This window comes from Pristis pectinata, chromosome 35, assembly GCF_009764475.1.
Source record: "Pristis pectinata isolate sPriPec2 chromosome 35, sPriPec2.1.pri, whole genome shotgun sequence".
NCBI lineage: Eukaryota > Metazoa > Chordata > Chondrichthyes > Rhinopristiformes > Pristidae > Pristis > Pristis pectinata.
In genome coordinates, this window is record NC_067439.1 from 5,197,673 (window position 1) to 5,217,158 (window position 19,486).

General features: G+C 50.1%; 1 protein-coding gene across 1 annotated transcript; it reads right to left on the reverse strand.

Annotated features, from left to right (window-relative positions):
• Positions 1–2,137: 2,137 nt before the first annotated feature.
• On the reverse strand, positions 2,138–15,408 carry LOC127586307 (bone morphogenetic protein 2-like). The gene is made up of 3 exons (XM_052044150.1): positions 15,184–15,408; positions 4,807–5,168; positions 2,138–2,949 (listed from the first exon to the last, which is right to left on the reverse strand). Exons 2-3 carry the CDS (start codon positions 5,159–5,161, stop codon positions 2,138–2,140), a joined length of 1,167 nt encoding a protein of 388 aa, XP_051900110.1. The 5' UTR covers positions 5,162–5,168; positions 15,184–15,408.
• Positions 15,409–19,486: the final 4,078 nt, after the last annotated feature.

Here is a 19,486-nt window from a genome sequence, read left to right on the forward strand (position 1 = left end):
TTAAATGGGTTGGCTGACTCTGGTGGATCACAGGACGTTATATTCTTTGTTCCTCACACTACCTTGGACTGCATTGCATTCAGTTCTGGTCGCCTCATTATAGAAAGGATGTGGAAGCTTTAGAGAGGATGCAGAGGAGATTTACCAGGATGCTGCCTGGATTGGAGAGCATGTCTTATGAGGATAGGTTGAGTGAGCTAGGGCTTTTCTCCTTGGAGAGAAGAAGAATGAGAGGTGACTTGATAGAGGTGTACAAGGTGATAAGAGGCCTCGATGGAGTGGACAGTCAGACACTTTATCCCAGGGTGACAATGGCTAACATGAGGAGGGGGCATAATTTTAAGGTGATTGGAGGAAGGTATAAGGGGGATGTCAGGGGTAAGTTTTTTTTTTACACAGAGAGTTGTGGGTGCATGGAACACACTGCCAGCAGAGGTTGTGGGGGCAGATACATTCAGGACATTTAAGAGATTCTTAATTAAACACACGAATGATAGAAAAATAGGGGGCTATATGGGAGGGAAGGGTTAGATAGATCTTAGAGCAGGATAAAATGTCAGCACAACAGTGTGGGCTGAAGGGCCTGTACTGTGCTGTAGTGTTCTATGTTCTATGTATTCCTCTCCCTCTCTCTCCCAACTTGCGCCAGTGTCATTACATTTATCTTGTCATGTAAGTCATGTATAATTTATGTTAATTTAAGGTTATGTTAACATGTTTGTAATGCACTGTGCTGCAAAAAGCTGACTTTCACGGCATTTATACTCTGGGTGTGTGTGCCCATGACAACAATAAACTTGACCTTGTCCTTGAACAATGGCACAGTCAAACTAACAGGCAGATTGAAAGTGCGAGGGAGCCAGGGCTTATCTCGAAGATACAGAAGGTTACTCAGGGTTCTGCCTCTGGATGACAACTGTTTATGAGCCATCGAACCCAGGCAGCATCAGGGCAAGATGTGATGCCCCAATAGTCGAATAGTCCGCCACCACTTCACCGTCACAGTTAGCGGGTGCTCCAGCAGAGGGTGAGTGGTTTCGTGGAGAAACTGCCCGACGCTTTCCGACACAGGGCGGTGAACTTCAAGCCAGCTTCCAGTGTCCAAGCGCCCGGGGAATTACCTGCAATCCCACAGAGCGACGCGCATGCTGGCAACTTCTGGATGAAGCAACTGGAGAGAAGGATCACCAACCCCAGCCCGACACCCACGGGCAGTACCGAGGGGGCGCCGCCCCATCAGAGGTGCCATCTGCTGGACAAACCGTGAACAGCAGCTCGGCGTTCCCGGCAGTCTGTCGACTCACCAGTGACGAACGAGATCTGGAGATGTCAAATATTTATTCCTTGGTCAACACAACAAAAGTCAGATGATCTTTAGTTGCTGGCTTCCTGCAGTGGCCATAAGTCAGTTTGGGATGTTCTGAGGTGAAGGGTGCTATAGAAATGCAACTCTTCTGTTCACTGGTGTGAGGATGGGGGCCAGTTTTAGTGCAGTACAAGGGCTCAAGGGTTTGCATTGCATCCCCTTCCCCTCCCCTCCAGTCCCCTCCCCTCCCCTGCTCTCCAGTCCCCTCCCCTCCCCTCCACTGACAATAGGAGGTCGATCAAGAGGTCATAGAAATCTCCTCCTTGAATTCAAATCCATCTGAGGACTTGACCCCTCCCTGTCTCTGTAACCCCCTCCAGCCCCTACACCCCTCCCTGTCTCTGTAACCCCCTCCAGCCCCTACACCCCTCCCTGTCTCTGTAATCCTCTCTAGCCCCTACAACCCCCACATCTCTGTAATCCCCTCTGGCCCCTACAACCCCCACATCTCTGTAATCCCCTCTGTCCCCCACAACCCCCCCCCACCTCTGTAATGCCCTCTGGCCCCTACATCCCCCCAATCTCTGTAACGCCCTCCGGCACCTATGCTCTTCCCCTGTCTCTGTAACCCCCTCTAGCCCCCACACCCCTCCGTCCCTCTGTAAGCCCCCCTGACCCCTACACTGTGTAACCCCCTCTAACCCCCAAACCCCTCCCTCCCTCTGTAACCCCCTCCGGCCCCTACACCCCTCCCTGTCTCTGTAACCCCCTCCAGCCCCCACATCTCTCCCTCTCTGTAACCCCCTCCACCCCTCGCTGTCCCCACCACCCTCAACGACACCCACAGCCTTCCACCACCATCTCCTGGTAGTTTTTGAGGACCACTCTCTCCTCCTCGTCCAGGTAGAGCATGGCGATGGGGCTGAGGTCGGTGGGCACGCAGCAGGCCTTGGGCACGTTGGCGTTGACGGCGCTGACCAGGGTCTGCACGATGGCGTGGCTGGAGGAGTTCATGTGGTCGGCCAGCGGGAAGCGGCAGTCGCCCTGGCAGTAGAAGGCGTTGTAGCCCCGGGGAGCGATGATCCACTCGGTCCAGCCCACCCTCTCGAAGTCCACGTAGAGTGGCTTCCTCCGGCACCGGCCCCGTGGGCGTTTGGCCTTCCTCCTGCCCCGGGGTCGCTTGCCCCTGGAGCCCAGAGTTAGACCCTTCCCGTCCCGGCCGTAGGTGACCAGGAGCGGCCTCCTCAGGGGCCAGCTCCCCTCCTCGCCCCTCAGCGACCTGCTCACCCGCAGGGGTGCGGTGGGACCTCCGGCCTCGCCCACCTGGATGAGGAAGCCCACTAGTCCCGCGCCCGTCCTCCTGGAGTCCTCCACCGCTGGTCCAACCTCGAAGGTCTCCCAGCGGGACCGGTTGGCGGGGAGCCGCCGACTCTCCAGCAGCCGGTGGCTCGCTTGCCCGGGCAGGACCTGCCAGAGGTGGTAGTCACCGACCCTTTGGTGGCCGGCGGCGGGCCAGCCGTTGTCTTCACTGTACAGACGCAGCTCAGCCGAGACAATGTGCTCACCCGCAGGAACGGTTGTCAGGTTGAAGACCATCTGATGCAGACCCGATCCCTCCAACAGCAGCACCTCCTCCTGATCCTCTGGAAGCAAAAAAAACAAACTATCAATCCTGTTAAACAAACTCCCCGGCAACTCCCATAGTTCGGCACATTCGGCAGTGGTGCCGGACCAACAGACTTTCTGGACTATTGGATGTTATTAAGACCATAAGATATAGGAGCAGAATTAGGCCATTCGGCCCATCGAGTCTGCTCCGCCATTCGATTACGGCTGATTTATTTCTCCCTCTCAACCCCATTCTCCCTCCTTCTCCCCGTAACCTTTGACGTCCTTACTAATCAAGAACCTACCAACTTCCACTTTAAATATACCCAATGACTTGGCCTCCACAGCCATCTGTGGCAATGAATTCCAGATTCACCACCCTCTGGCTGAAGAAATTCCTCCTCATCTCTGTTCTAAAGGGACGTCCTTTTATTCTGAGGCTGTGCCCTCTGGTCCTGGACTCTCCCACTAATGGAAACATCCTCTCCATGTCCATGCTATCCAGGCCTTTCAATATTCAGTAGGTTTCAATGAGATCCCTCCTTCATCCTTCTAAACTCAGCGAGTACAGGCCCAGAGCCATCAAATGCTCCTCATACATTAACCCTTTCACCCCCGGGATCATTCTCCTCTGGACCCTCTCCAACGCCAGCACATCCTTCCTTAGATATGGGGCCCAAAACTGCTCACAATACTCCAAATGTGGTCTGACCAATGCCTTATAAAGCCTTAGAATTACATCCTTGCTTTTATACTCAAGTCCTCTTGAAATGAATGCTAACATTGCATTTGCCTTCCTTACTACCAACTCAACCTGCAAGTTAACCTTTAGGGAATCCTGCACTAGGACCCCCAAGTCCCTTTGCAGCTCCGATTTCTGAATTCTTTCCCCATTTAGAAAATAGAAATTCCTCCTCATCTCAGTTCTAAAGGGATGTCCTTTTATTCTGAGGCTGTGCCCTCTGGTCCTAGACTCTCCCACTACTGGAAACATCCTCTGCACGTCCACTCTATCCAGGCCTTTCAGTATTAATACCCCGATACATTTTAAATTCTTTTTTTTAAATGTTGCACTGTACCATAATAAATTTCCCAGTAAGTTTTAAAGGGAAACAGGGGTTATTACATTTAAAAGGCAGTTGGACAGGTACATGGATAGGAAAGGTTTAGAGGGATATGGGCCAAATGCAGGCAGATGGGACTATTTCAGATTGACATCTTGGTCGGCATGGATGAGTTGGGCTGAAGGGCCTGTTTCTGTGCCGTATGACTCTATGACTTTATGACTCAAATTAAATAAATGTGCAATTAAAAATCTGGTCTCAGCCAAAACTACTGCACTGTTGTAAACCCCATCTGGTTTAGGGAAGGAAATCTGCCTGCCTTACGCAGTCTGGCCTAGACGTGACTCCTGACCATGGTGGTGACTCTGAACTACCTCCTCAGTTCTGGGGCAACTGGGGACGGGCAATAAATGCTGGCATCATCATAATTATGGCAAGGCCATAACGAGGTAGGTTGTGAGGTCAAGAGTCCATCTTATCGTACTAGGGGACCGTTCAATAGTCTTATAACAGCAGGATGGGAGCTGTCATTGAGCCTGTAGGGTTGATGGGTTAATTGGCCCCTGTAAATTACCCCTAGTGTGTAGGTGGGGAGTGGATGGAAGTGTGAGGAGAATAAAATGGGGTCAGTGTAAATGGTCAGCACAAATTCAATGGGCTGAAGGGCCTGTTCCTGTACCATTCTATGACTTGACAATGTTTGGTTCTCCACAGATGCTGACTGGCCCGCTGAGGATTTCAGTGATTGGTCCGGGAAGCGTAAATATGCCCGATCTCTGTCCAACCAGAGGGGCCAAAGACCCTTCCTCTCTCAGTGTCTGCACTCACCCAAGTGATGGAAGCAGCGGACGGTGTTAGTCCCTGCCGTGTGGCGTTCCAAGGCACTGAAGCTGGAGTCCTTCACCGCGAAGTAGTTGCCAGTGCGGAAGTGGTAGAGGTCCCACATGTGCTGAGGGACGACAGCCTTGCCACTGGGCTCCGGGAGTCTCTCCAATCCGAACCTGCTCAGCAGGGTCCTCCGCAGGGTGTGGACGGCCTCCAGGTCGGGCGAGGAATGGAGGGCGCCAGGCCTCGCGCTCGCCTCCGCCCTTCTCCTCCCTCTCTCCGTGTTCGAGCCGCCCCCTCCGTCCGCCAGAACTTGGGCAAACAGCACGGCCATTGGCAGCAGACTAGCAGGGAGCATGGTGGACCTGCACAGGAAGATTCAACGGTAGAGTTAGTCCACAATGGAAGGCTGCAAACTCTTGAACACTCCGACAGTTCCCAAGCACCAATCCCTACGGCGCAGGCAAGCGGAACAACCCCTCCCACATACAAGGGGAACAAATCGAGTCCTTTTGCCCATGTCATCTCAGCACCTCGATCTGCTCTCTTTTGAACCTCAACCCTCTCCCTTTCCTGCTCATTGAGCCCGTATCTGACAGAATTCATAAGGATTGGGGAGGGGGTTGATCTCATTGAAACCTATTGGATACTGAAATGCCTGGACCCTCACCATCCAGGCTGTGCCTTCTTCTCGATACTGCCATCAGGCAGCAGGTACAGGAGCCTGAAGACCCACACCTCAAGGATCAACAACAGCTTCTTCCCCACTGCCGTCAGGTTCTTGAACCCACCTATTTGGAATATTGTGAGCAATTTTGGGCCCCGTATCGAAGGAAAGACGTGCTGGCCCTGGAGAGGGGCCAGAGGGAGGTTCACAAGGATGATCCCGGGAATGAAAGGGTTAACATGAGGAGCGTTTGATTGCCTCTGGGCCTGTACTCGATGGAGTTCAGATGAGGGGTGACCTCATTGAAACCTACTTGATACTGAAAGGCCTTGATGTGGAGAGGATGTTTCCATTAATAGGAGAGTCTAGGATCTGAGGGCACAGCCTCAGAATAAAGCGACGTCCCTTTAAAACTGAGATGAGGAGGAATTTCTTCAGCCAGAGGGCGGTGAATCTGTGGAATTTGTTGCCACAGAGGGCTGTGGAGGCCAAGTCGTTGGGTGTATTTAGGGCAGAGATTGTTGGGTTCTTGATTGGTGAGGGGGTTAAGATTTATGGGGAGGAGGCGGGAGAATGGGGTTGAAAAAAATCATCCATGGTTGAATGGCGAAGCAGACTCAATGGGCCAAATGGCTTAATTCCACTCCTATAACTTATGGTCTACGGACCTGAAAAACCCTAACACTGTTGCAGATTATATTTTGTTTTATCTCTCTCAACCTGCACTAATGTCATTTTATTTATCTTGCTGTGTAAGTTATGTGTAATTTATGTTAATTTAAGTTCACATTAACTTATGTTTGTCATGCACTGAGCTGCTGCTGCGAGAAGCCGATTTTTATGGCATTTATACCCTGTGTATGTTTGCCTATGACAAGGAACTTGAATTTCAATAAACTTGAACTTGAATACACCGGCAGGCACGGTAGTGTAGCAATTAGCGTAACATTATTACAGCGCCAGTGACCAGGGTTCAATTCCAGCTACTGTCTGTATGGAGTTTGTATGTTCTCCCCGTGTCTGCGTGGGTTTCCTCTGCGTGCTCCGGTTTCCTCCCACATTCCAAAGACGTACGGGTTAGGAAGTTGTGGGCATGCTATGTGGGCGCCGGAAGCGTGGCGACACCTGCGGGCTGCCCCCTGAACGTTCTACACAAAAGATGTATTTCACTATGTGTTTCGATGTACATGTGACTAATAAAAATATCTTATCTCATCATTTCTTCATATGCCTCACAGGTCCAGCGACGAGGATTCGATCCTGACCTCTGCTGCTGTCTGTGTGGAGTTTGCACGTTCTCCCTGTGACTGCGTGGGTTTCCCCCGGGTGCTCCGGTTTCCTCCCACACCCATGGGTTAGTGGGTTGACGTACCAACCAGCTGATCTGGATGGGACTTATACCTACTGGGACCCACAACAGCTCTGCATTTATACAGCGCCATCAGGATGATAAAATGCCCAAGCAGCTATGAGGTGGGAACCAGAGGACCTCCCTGCGCCTCTGACTGTGTGCAGCACTCCCTCTGCACGGTGCTGGGTGTGTCTGCCCAGATTTTTCTTCCCCTTGCAAGGTTCGAACCCACAACCTTCAGACTCAGATGCAAGACTGCTGCCCAGTGTAGGCACTGGAATGTATCGATAGCGGGTGACCCTATACAGGGGTATACGGGGGGGGGGGGGTGACCAGAAACTTGCCCAGGTAGGGGGAGAATTGAAAAGAAGGGGGGGGCTGAGGTAGAAGGTGGAAATTCCCAGGATTGGTGGAGGCCTTGGATGGATGAAGGGCAGGAAGAGCAGGGTCACGGAACACAGGCTCTGACATGGAGCAGAAGAGCGAACAGCCCTGTGGACTGAATAGTTTAAGCTCCTCTCAGGTGCTGGCTGCTGTTTCCCGTCTGATTTTCCACCTCTCCCTCGTTCTCCCCTCCTGCACCAGCCCACCTTGTTCTTCCGTCATTTATATAAATACAATTCCACGCCAGTCAGTCGGAATCTGCAAATTCCGCCGTATAACTCTCTCCCTGCTTCGTAGCACGATCTGTAATCCCAGTTTGGGCTTCCCCAGATATTCCTTCCCACTGTGGAACACCTGCAGAATGCCCTGCGGTGACCTGACTCGCCCATACTTGGGAAATCACCTCCCCCCAGACCCACCACCTCAGGCACCAAAGTCTAGAGGAGGAGGTGCAAGAAACATCACCGGCTGCAAAATGACCGATGTTGCTGGAAGTCTCAAATAAAGACATAAAACGCTGGAAACACTCAGCGGGTCAGGCAGCGCCCGTGGAGAAAGAAACAGAGTTAATCTTTCAGGTCTGGGATGGTAACTGTTTCTCATAGTGTTATAGCAAGGAATAAAGCCCCTCAACCTACCACGTCCACACCGACCATTTCACATTCATTTACTAATCCTACACTAATCCCATTTTATTCTCCCAACATTCCCATCCTCCAGATTCTACCACTCACCTACATATAATTTACACCCAGACAATCGCAAGACATTCGTCAGGCTACTGTTTGTTGATCACAGCTTGCCGTTCAACACCATCATTCCCTCAGTACTAATAAACCGAGCTTCAAAACCTGGGCCTCTGTACCTCCCTCTGCAACTGGATCCTTGACTTCCTTATTGGGAGACCACAGTCAGTGCGGATCGGTAGTAACATCTCCCCCTCGCTGACAATCAACACAGGTGCACCTCAAGGATGCGTGCTTAGCCCACTGCTCTACTCCCTCTACACTCATGACTGTGACTAGGCACAGCTCAGACACCATGAAAAATTCACTAGTGACACCACTGTTGTTGGCAGAATCTCAGATGGCAACGAGGAGGCGTACAGGAGTGAGATAGATCGGCTGGTTGAGTGGAGTCTCGACAACAACCACCTTGCACAATGTCAGCACGACCAAGAAACTGATTGTGGACTTCAGGAAGGGGAAGTTGGGAGGACACACACCAGTCCTCACTGAGGGGTCAGCAGTGGAAAGGGTGAGCAGCTTCAAGTTCCTGGGCGTCAACATCCCGGAGGATCTATCCTGGGCCCAACACATTGATGCAATCACAAAGAAGGCATGCCAGTGGCTCTACTTTGTCAGGATTTTGAGGAGATTTGGTACGTCACCAAAGACTTTTACAAATCTCTATAGATGTATAGTGGAGAGTATTCTGACTGGTTGCATCACCGCCTGGTATGGAGGCTCCAATGCACAGGATCGCAAGAGGCTGCAGAAGGTTGTAGACTCAGCCAGCTCCACCACGGGTACAACACTCCCCACCATCGAGGACATCTTCAAGCGGCGGTGCCTCAAGAAGGCGGCATCCATCATTAAGGACCCTCACCATCTGAGACATGCCCTCTTCACGTTACTACCATCGGGGAGGAGGTACAGGAGCCTGAAGACCCACACTCAACGATTCAGGAACAGCTTCTTCCCCTCCACCATCAGATTTCTGAACAGTCCATGAACCCATGAACACTGCCTCGTTATTCCTTTCGTTTTGCAAATTATTTTTGTAATTTATAGATCTTTATGTCTTGCACTGTGCTGCTGCTGTAAAACAGTACATTTCACATCATATGTCAGTGATAATAAACCTGATTCTGATTCAGTGGCCAATTCACCTTCCAACCTGCATGTCTCTGGGATGTGGGAAGAATCCAGAGCACCCAGAGAAAACCCACACAGTCACAGGGAGAACACAGAACACAGCACAGTACAGCACAGGACAGGCCCTTCGGCCCACGATGTTGCGCCGAACTAATTAAACCAATGACTCCTAATTAATTTAATTCCTCTTCCCCACACATTGACCATATCCCTCCCTTCTCTGCATATTCATGTATTTATCTAAGAGTCTCTCAAATGCTCTGATGCTATCTGCCTCCACCACCCCTGGCAGTGCATTCCAGGCACCCACCACTCTGTGTAAAAAAACTTGCCCCGCATATCTCCTTTGTACTCCCCCCCCCCCCCCCCCCACCTCACCTTAAACACATGCCCTCTAGTACTGGACATTTCAATCCTGGGAAAAAGATTTTGGCTGTCTACTCTAACGATGCCTTGCATAATTTTATAAACTTCTATCAGGTCTCTCCTCAGCCTCTGCCGCTCCAGAGAAAACAGTCCCATCTTGTCCAACCTCTCCTCATAGCGCATGTCCTCCAAACCAGGCAGCACCCTGGTAAACCCCCTCTGTACCCTCTCCACAGCTTCTACATCCTTCCTATAATGAGGCGACCAGAATTGAATGCAACACTCTAAATGTGACCTAACCAGAGTTTTATAAAGCTGTAACACAATTTTCTGGCTCTTGAACTCAAACGTGCAAACTCCACACAGACAGCACCAGAGTTTAGGATTGAACTTGGGTCACTGGAGCTGTGAAGCAAGTTTCTCTTCCCACAGATGCTGCCTGAATGTTTCAAGCATGTTCTGTTTCTATTACCACCACCTGAATATTCTCATCCAAATCACACACTATCCTGGCCGAGAATATATAATCACTGTTCCTTCATTGCGGCTGGGTTAAGCCCTGGAACCCCCTCCCCAGCAACACTGTGGGAGCATCTTCACTGTCAGGACTGCAGTGATTCAAGGAGGCAGCTCATCCCCAAGGGTAGGTAGGAGCGGGAAATCTCTAACTAACTTATTGTGATCAGTTCTGGTCGCCTCATTATAGGAAGGATGTGGAAGCTTTAGAGAGGGTGCAGAGGAGATTTACCAGGATGTTGCCTGGATTGGAGAGCATGTCTTGTGAGGATAGGTTGAGTGAGTTAGGGTTTTTCTCTTTGGAGAGGAGGAGGATGACAGGTGACTTGATGGAGGTGTACAAGATGATAAATGGCATAGGTCGAGTGGACAGTCAGAGACTTCTTCCCAGTGCAACAACGGCTAACACGAGGGGACATAATTTTAAGGTGATTGGAGGAAGGTATAAGGGGGATGTCAGGGGTAAGCTTTTTTACACAGAGAGTGGTGAGTGCATGGAACGCACTGCCTGCAGAGGTTGTGGGGGCAGATACATTAAGGACATTTAAGAGACCCTTAGATAGCCACATGAATGATAGAGGGAGGGAAGGGTTAGATAGATCTTAGAGCAGGGATAAAATGTCGGCATAGCATTGTGGGCCGAAGGGCCTGTACTGTGCTATATTGTTCTATGTTCTATGTTCACAGCATCAGTGAATTCAAGACCATCACTGCGGAATCAAGAGGACTTCTTCCATTACTGGCTTGGTGACGACACAGGCACGATTTTCCCCAATGGAACCAGGGATGGGGGATTCTGGCCACAGAGACAGACTGGAGAAGCTGAGATTTCTGGCAGTGACCAGAGATACACAAATAGAGAAAGAAAAAGCAGAGAGGGTTAAGGATAATGTTTATTAATATGCAGTGAGTTATTGTAATGTGGAACGCACTGTCCGAAAGAACTTTTAGTGGGAATTGGATAAACATTAGATAAGATATCTTTATTAGTCACACGTACATCAAAACACACAGTGAAATGCATCTTTTGCGTAGAGTGTTCTGGGGGCAGCCCACAAATGTCGCCACACTTCTGGCGCCAACATAGCACGCCCACAACTTCCTAACCTGTACATCTTTGGAATGTGGGAAGAAACCGGAGCACCCGGAGGAAAGCCACACGGACATGGGGAGAACGTACAAACTCCTTACAGAGAATTGAACCCGGGTCACTGGCGCTGTAATAGCGTTATGCTATTTGGAAGGAGGGAGACTTGCAGGGTTGTGGACAGAGCCGGAGAGTGGGATCATTTCAATTGCTCCAGAATAGGAGAGTAGTTTGCTGGCCAATTGTATGATGTACAAAGTGAAGCCAATGCTCAGAGAGAGTGTGTGAGTGACTCCTTTGTAACAGAACCAACTTGTCCAACAGACTTGAGGAAAATGCTTGTCATGCATCTTATGTATGCCTCTCTGCACACTGTGCACGTGTGGGTTGCAGACAGCATTTTGGGAGGACTAGCCTAGATGACGATTATAATCTATCTGACAGACGTGGTTAAATTGCCCCTTTGGTACCTGCTGAGAGAAAGTCATAGCTCAATTGATAATGAATAACCTTAATCGGTCTTGCAGACGTGGGTGATATCAATCAAATATTTCCAAGTGAAATGGGAAGGATTGAGAGATTGGAGCTCTGTGCAATATAGCACAGAGAGGCCATTCAGCCTGTTGTGACAGTGACAGCCTTCTGAGGCAGTCTCTCGCCGTCTCTCTCATATCTTCTTCCAGCACAGAAGGTGGCTATTTGACCCATTGAGTCCATACTCTCGGGGCATTCCCATCAATCCCGTTCCCTTACTTGTTTCCCTGTAACCTATTCTCCTTCACATATCCATCAGCTCCCCCCTGATTATCTCGCCACCCACCTACACGTAATTAACCCACAGAGCTGCACGTCCTTGGGAGGTGGCAGGAAACTGGAGCACCCGGGGGAAATCCAAGCGGTCACAGGGGGAACATGCAAACTCCACACAGAAGCATCTGAGGTCAGGATCGAACCTGGGCCATTGGAGTTGTAAGACAACCTGATGCACCACTGTGCTGCCCTGCTACAACATTTTCTCCTCTTCCAAATATTAGTGCAGTCCTTTTAGAAAGCTCCTGTTGAAACTGCTTCGAAAGCACTTTTACATCCAGATTAACTTGGTCCTGATGAAGGGTGTCGACTCGGAAAGTCGACTGTCCATTCCCTCTTCAGATGCTGCCTGACCCGCTGAGTTCCTCCAGCAGTTCGTCTTTTGATCCAGATTAAAGCATCTGCAATCTCTTGTGTCTCCAATTAAACTAATTCTGAACTTCACACTTACCCCCACCCCGAACCCTTTTTTTTATACATAAGATCCACATCCTCTGGTTATAATCCTTTATTCTCCTTGCATCCTAACTACACTGATAACAATCCCTCATTAGCTGAGGGGATTCCAGAACTTGGGATCCAAGCAGCTGAAGGCATGAGTGGTGGGATGATGGGAACTGGTCACACACTGGAAGGCAGAACAATCATCCAATAGACATTCTGACATTAAGGAGTCCCATTCCCAACCTCTTCACCTTCACTGTAATTAAGATCCTGTAACTCTCCCCCACCCTCTCCATCAGTCTGGGGTTGATGTCCCCAAAGCACCTTAAGTTTGTATCATCCGACCAATGGTGCTCTATATACAATGTGCAAACACTACCGAAGTATAGAACCATCAATACTGCGAACTTAGAGACTTAACAACACTACGAATGTAAACAGAGTCGCGCACTGTGTTTTTGCGCTTGCAAATTTTTCTTTTATGAATTCAGTTTGGTGTTGAAGTTTTAAAAAATCTTTCCCGTGGTGTGGGAACGTTCTTATTTCTGGGCAACGGGAGCAGGACCCAGATCACACTGCAATACTTCTGGAAGCAGATATGATAGTGGCGTTTCAGGGGTGCATAGGAGGGAGGGAATGGAGGGATTATGGATCATGTACAGGCAGCCGAGAATTTGGCATCGTGTTCGGTGCAGATGTTGTGGGCCGAAGGGCCTGTTCCTGTGCTGTATGTTCTATGTTCTATCTCCAGATTTGATCTTTTGGGCATTTCTCTTGGGAATGTCAAGCATGAGATGGGATTCTCTGCCATATGACAAGAGGGCAAGATGTGATGCCAGGAGGGGGCACAGTTGGATTCTCATTGGCATCACATCACCTGATGTTACTGAGGACAGGACCTTTGTGGGCATCAGGGGCTCCTGCGAACACCTTCCATTCAGTCCTGCAGCGATAGCACATATTCTTTGATCCACAATGCAGTCCCAACCTTAGTGAAGTAAATTTGAAACTGCCAGGCATTGATATTCACTGACTGCTCCTGATTGCACAGGTCTTGGAACCCATCCATTGTGTGCTTACTTCAGTGAGAACTATTCGGCCACAGGGACCATCACACATGCATGGTGATGCAGCCAGTAGAGTTACTGCCCCATGGTTCTAGCAGCCCAGGTTCAATCCTGACCGCCAGTGCTGTCTGTGTGAAGTTTGCACATTCTCCCTGTGACCGCGTGGGTTTCCTCCGGGTGGTCCAGTTTCCTCTCACATTCCAAAGACACGTGGATCAGTGGGTTAATTGGCCGCTGTAGATTTTCCCCAGTGTGTGAGTGAGTGGTATGAAAACTGGGGAGAGTTGATGGGAATGTGGGGAGAATAGGTTAGAAGGAAAATTAGTGGGAAATGGGAATACCCTGAGAGCTAGCATGGACTCAATAGGCCAAATGGTCTCCTTCTGTGTCATCTATGTGGGGAAATATGTGCTGTTGACACTGGAAGATGCCCCATGGAACTTTCCCTCCCTGGCTGGTGGGGGTAGAGGGACTGGCAAGTGAAGGGTGTTACTTGCCCACTGTAAATCACCACCAGAGGTGAATGGTAGAATCTGGGGAGGGAGATTGACAGGAATAGGTTACAGGGGAAATTAATGGGGCGATGGCATTGCTCTGTGGGCCGGCATAGACTAAAAGGGTCAAATGGACTCCTTCTAGGTCTAAGAAGGTTTGGAACTCTGGTACCTGGCACAGGGTGGGGTGGTGTTCACCCAAGTAGCAGTGACTCAGTGCCAGAGTGGTTCATGAACCAGTTGTGGCTCAGTGGGTAGCATTCCTGCCTCGATATCGGAAGGTTGTAGGTTCGATTCCCACTCTAGATATTTGAGCGCATGACCAAGGCCGTGGTTCAGTGCAGCAGGGAGGGATGGGGAACTCAGAAGGATTTTGGGGGCGTACTTACAATTCGCCAGCACCCTTCACATCTTCCCAAGTGGTTGCATAGTGTTTGGGAGCCTTAGTCAATATGTGCACTGCCCAGACAGGCACTGAGTAAACACCTCCATATCTCTTTACAATATAGAAGGAGGCCATTTGGCCCATCAGGTCTATCTATGCCAACTCACAGAGGAATTCCCACAGACCCAGGACTCAGCAATTTTCCCCATTAACTATCCCCATTAATACCCCCCACATTCTGCCACCTGCTCTGGGGGCCTATTAACCCGCTCCCCTTTACCACCCCCTCCCCTTCACCACCCCCTCCCCTTCACCACCCCCCTCCCCTTCATTCACTGCCCACAGCAGGTACTCCGACGTCGGAAACACGGCAGCTAAAATTTGTGCACAGCAAGATCCCACAAAGCAAGTTTACTGAACAGGGCGTCTCAAGGCGCTGCACGGCCAGTGAGACATTTCTTTTGAAGGGCAGTCACTGTTGCAAGTTGACAGCCCAACGGCGCACGGCAAGATCCCACAAAGGCACAAGATCGTGGAAATCTTGTTTGAGCGACGTTTGCCTGGTGAGCGAGATCCCAGAGTGGGCCCACGACAGTTCTTTGTTGCTGTTGTTGGTTTAAAACTTAAAGAACCCCCCCCCCCCACCACCACACACACACACACACACACTCCGTCGCACGAAGTCCCACGGAGAGGGGCGACTCGCAGATCCGACAATGCTGCACCCTCCCTGCACCGCAGCAGGAGCGAGATTCGAACCCTCCGCAGGGGTCCCGGAGGGAGCTGGGGACAGACTCTCGACCCACAGTTGGTTGGGACTGAGTTAGACCCAACAGGTGACCCAAACCCCCGTTCCCCCCCCCCCCCGACCCCCTGACTCCAAACAAAAGAATTATTTAAAAAAATTAAAAACTTTTTTTTAAACCACTTACCAAGTTCAGCAGGTACTGAGATTCCATGGTTCAATCTCCCTCTGGTGCACTGGCAAGTTCGTTAGATGTCCCTCCTTCCAACTCGTTAACTTATTTGAACCGCATTAACTTTGAGGGCAGATCAAACTTTTGGACATTTTGTTCAAACTCCTCTGTCGCCTCACTAACGTTGTTCCCGTCTGCTGCTCTCTCTCTCCTCTCTGCTCGCTCCTCTCTCCCTCCTCTCTGCTCTCTCCTCTCTCCCTCCTCTCTGCTCACTCCTCTCTCCCTCCTCTCTGCCTGCTGAAAGACGGGACGTCTCTTAAATTCCAGATTTATTTTGACCAGGCGCTGATGTCACGTGTAACGATCCAATATTTCGGAGGGGAGGGTGGGGGGACATTCTTGGAAATAAAACACACACACACACAACGAAAGAGACGTCAAGTTTCCGGACGGGTTTAACGCGAGGACTGAACTAGAGGTTCGGAGGGAGCAGGTGGGGGACCCCAGCGACCACGACCCAACTCAAATCAGAGATGGGAGAGGTTTCAGAGGGGGTCCTGGGTCTCCCCTCCCCTCCACTCCCGCCTTACGTCACTCCCCCTCCCCGTCTCCCCCACTCCCACCCCCTCCCCCACCCCATCCCCATCTCCCCATCTCCACCCCTCCCCCACACCATCATGTCCCACCCCCACCCCCTCCCCATCTCTCCACCCCCCTCAGCCCACCCCCACCCCCTCTGCCCCCCTCCCCGTCTCCATCTCCCTCCCCACCTCCTCCCTCTGCCCATCCCACTCCCCCTCCCCATTCCCATCCCCCACCAACTCCCCGTCTCCATCTCCACCCCCCTCCCCCTCCCCATCTCCATTAGAGGTGCTATACAAATCCAGGCTGCTGGATATGGAGGAAAAAGGCTGACTTGCGTTTCTATAGCACCTTTGAGGATATCCCTAAACTCTTTACAGCCAATGAATTGTTGTAACTATTCACAACAACCAACTTGTGCACAGCAAGCTCTCACTGTCACGTTACAGTGATTAGGATCATCTTTATCGAGGGATATATATTGACCCCAAGACACTAAGGAGAAGAGCCCTTGTTTTTTTTCACACCTACCTGAGAGAGCAGACAGGGTCTTGTTTTAACAGCTCAGTGAGTAGACAGCATCTCTGACTGCGCTGCTCCCTCTCGGTGCTGCACTGAAGCATCCACCGAGAGTTTTGCCATCAAACTCTGAAACAGGTCTCTTTGAACCTAGGACAAGCATGCTACGGTATTGGAATTGGTTTATTATTGTCATTTGTACCGAGGTACAGTGAAAAACTTGTCTTGCATACCGTTCGTACAGGTCAATTCATCACACAGTGCACTTACATTGGGTTAGTACAGAGTGCATTGATGTAGTACAGGTAAAAACAATAACAGTACAAAGTGTCACAGCTGCAGGTAGACAGTAAGGTGCAAGGTCACAACAAGGTAGATTGTGAGGTCAGAGTCCATCTCATCGTATAAGGGTCTTATACACAGTGGGATAGAAGTTGTCCTTAAGCCTGGTAGTGCGTGCCCTCAGGCTCCTGTATCTTCTACCTGATGGAAGAGGGGAGAAGAGAGAATGACCCGTGTGGGTCATTGAGCCACAACTTCATCCACTCATATTACAGAGCAGAACTAACCACTCAAAGACACCCGAATTCATCTCAACCTCACCCCACCTCTCCCTCCTCCCTTCATCTTGACAACTCTGCCTAGAGTTTGTAATGATGAGAAGCTGTGTGGGCTGAGCTGTCTTTCACAGTCATGGAGAGAAACAGTCCATCATCCATCCATTTCCACTAATCCTACACTAATCCCAATTTTTAAAAAAATTCTCCCCATATTCCCATCAACTCCCCCCAGATTCTACCCCTCACCCAGACACTGGGTGCAAATTACACCCACCAACCCGCACGTCCTTGGGATGTGGGGAAGAAACCGGAGCACCCGGGAGAGTGTGAAAACTCCACACGGACAGCACCGGAGGCCAGGATCGAACCGGGGTCTCTGGAGCTGGGAGGTAGCGGCCCTACCCGCTGCGCCACCGCGTCACCCAACATTCTGCTGCCTGGGTTTGCATCTGACCGATTGAGGGACAAGATGACTAACCCAAATTATATCCCAACGAGCAGAGTGGAGAAAGAATGAGCAACAATATTCCGACACAGGAACAGCATTCCCAATAATCTTGCAGCAGTGTTTGGACTTTGCAACGGGACATTCTTTTCTTCCAACCCTTATTGTTTGTGCAAGAGCTTTCAGTTCAGTTGAGAGTAGAGCAAACACAATGCTACCTTTCCTGTCCCGGCTAATTATCACTTCCGCCTTTTCTCTGCCACATTCCAATCGTGTTATGCTCCCTTGCCCCATCAGGTGCCAAAAACAATTCTTTTCCCCCTAAAAAAAATCGGAAAGACGGCAAAGCGGGTGACTCATCTGTTTTTGTCTCTGTCTCTGTCAGGGAGCTACCAATGGGAGGCAGGGAAATATAAATAAATAAGATGGGGACGTAAGCGGTGAAAAGAATGGTCACAAAACGGTAAACAGGCAGGGCACAGGGTCTGGCACAAGTCCACAAACTCCTTCTCCTCGGGGTTTGAACAGTCCAGCTGTCTTCTCTCCAGCTGACAAGTTGTTCCTCTCTGAGTGCCTTACCTTGCCTTCCAGCGGAACAGAGAACCTGGGGGACTCACCTGTGGCAGAATTCACCTTGCAAAGGCACTTACTTCCATTGGTTCTTGCAGAGGGAGCACTTACAGTGCCCGGCACCTTCCCTTCCCCCACCTCCTTGCTTCCCACTGGACATGTATGGACAAGTTCCAACTATAACTTGATATAGCGGCTTTAACCAAGTGAATCACCCCTTGCAAGATGTAGCTGAATTATCAAGCACAGTTGGGCAGCAGAGTGGTGCAGGAGGAGGCACTGGCAAAACCTAGCAGCACTCCCTCTGTCCTGCCTGAAGTGGTGAGATCTGCACTTAATGTTCCAGGATTCAGGGCTCTATATAATTGCAGTAAGATTTCCCTATTCTCAAATCCTTGGGCAATGAAGGCAAACATACCACTTGCCATTCGAATCATTTGCTGCCAGTCATATGGCAGAGAAAATAATGCGTAAGGCAATATTATATCAATTTCAGGGCTGCTGCCTCACAGCTCCAGTGACCCAGATTGAATCCTGGCTACGGGTGCTGTCCGTGTGGAGTTTGCAAGTTCTTCCTTTGCCTGCAAGGGTTTTTCTAGGGTACTCCTGTTTCCTCACACGCCCAAAAGACGTGCAGGTTACTTGGTGAATTGACCACTGTAAATTGTCCCTAGCGGGTACGTAGGTGGATTGTAAAATCTGGAGGGAGTCGACAGAACAAGTTACAGGGAAAGTCTTTGAGGCTTCTCACTGAGCAGAATTGAGTTCATCCAGCTGGTATGTTCAGAGACTTGGGCAAGGACCTACTTTTGTCAAGTGATGGAAGATTGTGGTCTCTTGGTTGGATCCAGAATCATCACAGCCAATGTAACTGCACTATGTAATGAATTGACCTGTATGATCGGTATGCAAGACAAGTTTTTCACTGTACCTGGGTACAAGTGACAATGATAAACCAATACCAATACCGATACCAAAAATGGTGCAAGGAGGGTTACTCCCATGGCAACATGGGTATAGAGCTTGAGAGTATTATCAGCTATAAACTAGATCAATATCTATGGAGAAAAGACATACAAAAGACATTTGGAGAGGCTCATGGATAGGAAAGGCTGAGAGGGATATGGGCCAAATGCAGGCAAGTGGGACTAGCTTAGGAAGACACCTTGGTCAGCACGGATGAGTTGGGCCGAAGGTTTCCCTGCTGTATAACTCTATGCTTATGGGATGTTAGCATTCATAAGTCAAGGGATCAAGTTTAAGAACCGCGAGGTAATGATGCAGCTCTACAAAACTCTGGTTAGACCACACTTGGAGTACTGTGTCCAGTTCTGGTCGCCTCATTATAGGGAGGATGTGGAAGCATTGGAAAGGGTGCAGAGGAGATTTACCAGGATGCTGCCTGGTTTAGAGAGTATGGATTATGAGGAGAGACTAAGGGAGCTAGGGCTTTACTCTTTGGAGAGAAGGAGGATGAGAGGAGACATGATAGAGGTGTACAAAATATTAAGAGGAATAGATAGAGTGGACAGCCAGCGCCTCTTTCCCAGGGCACCAATGCTCAGTACAAGAGGGCATGGCTTCAAAGTACTGGGTGGGAAGTTCAAGGGAGATATCAGAGGAAGGTTTTTTACCCAGAGAG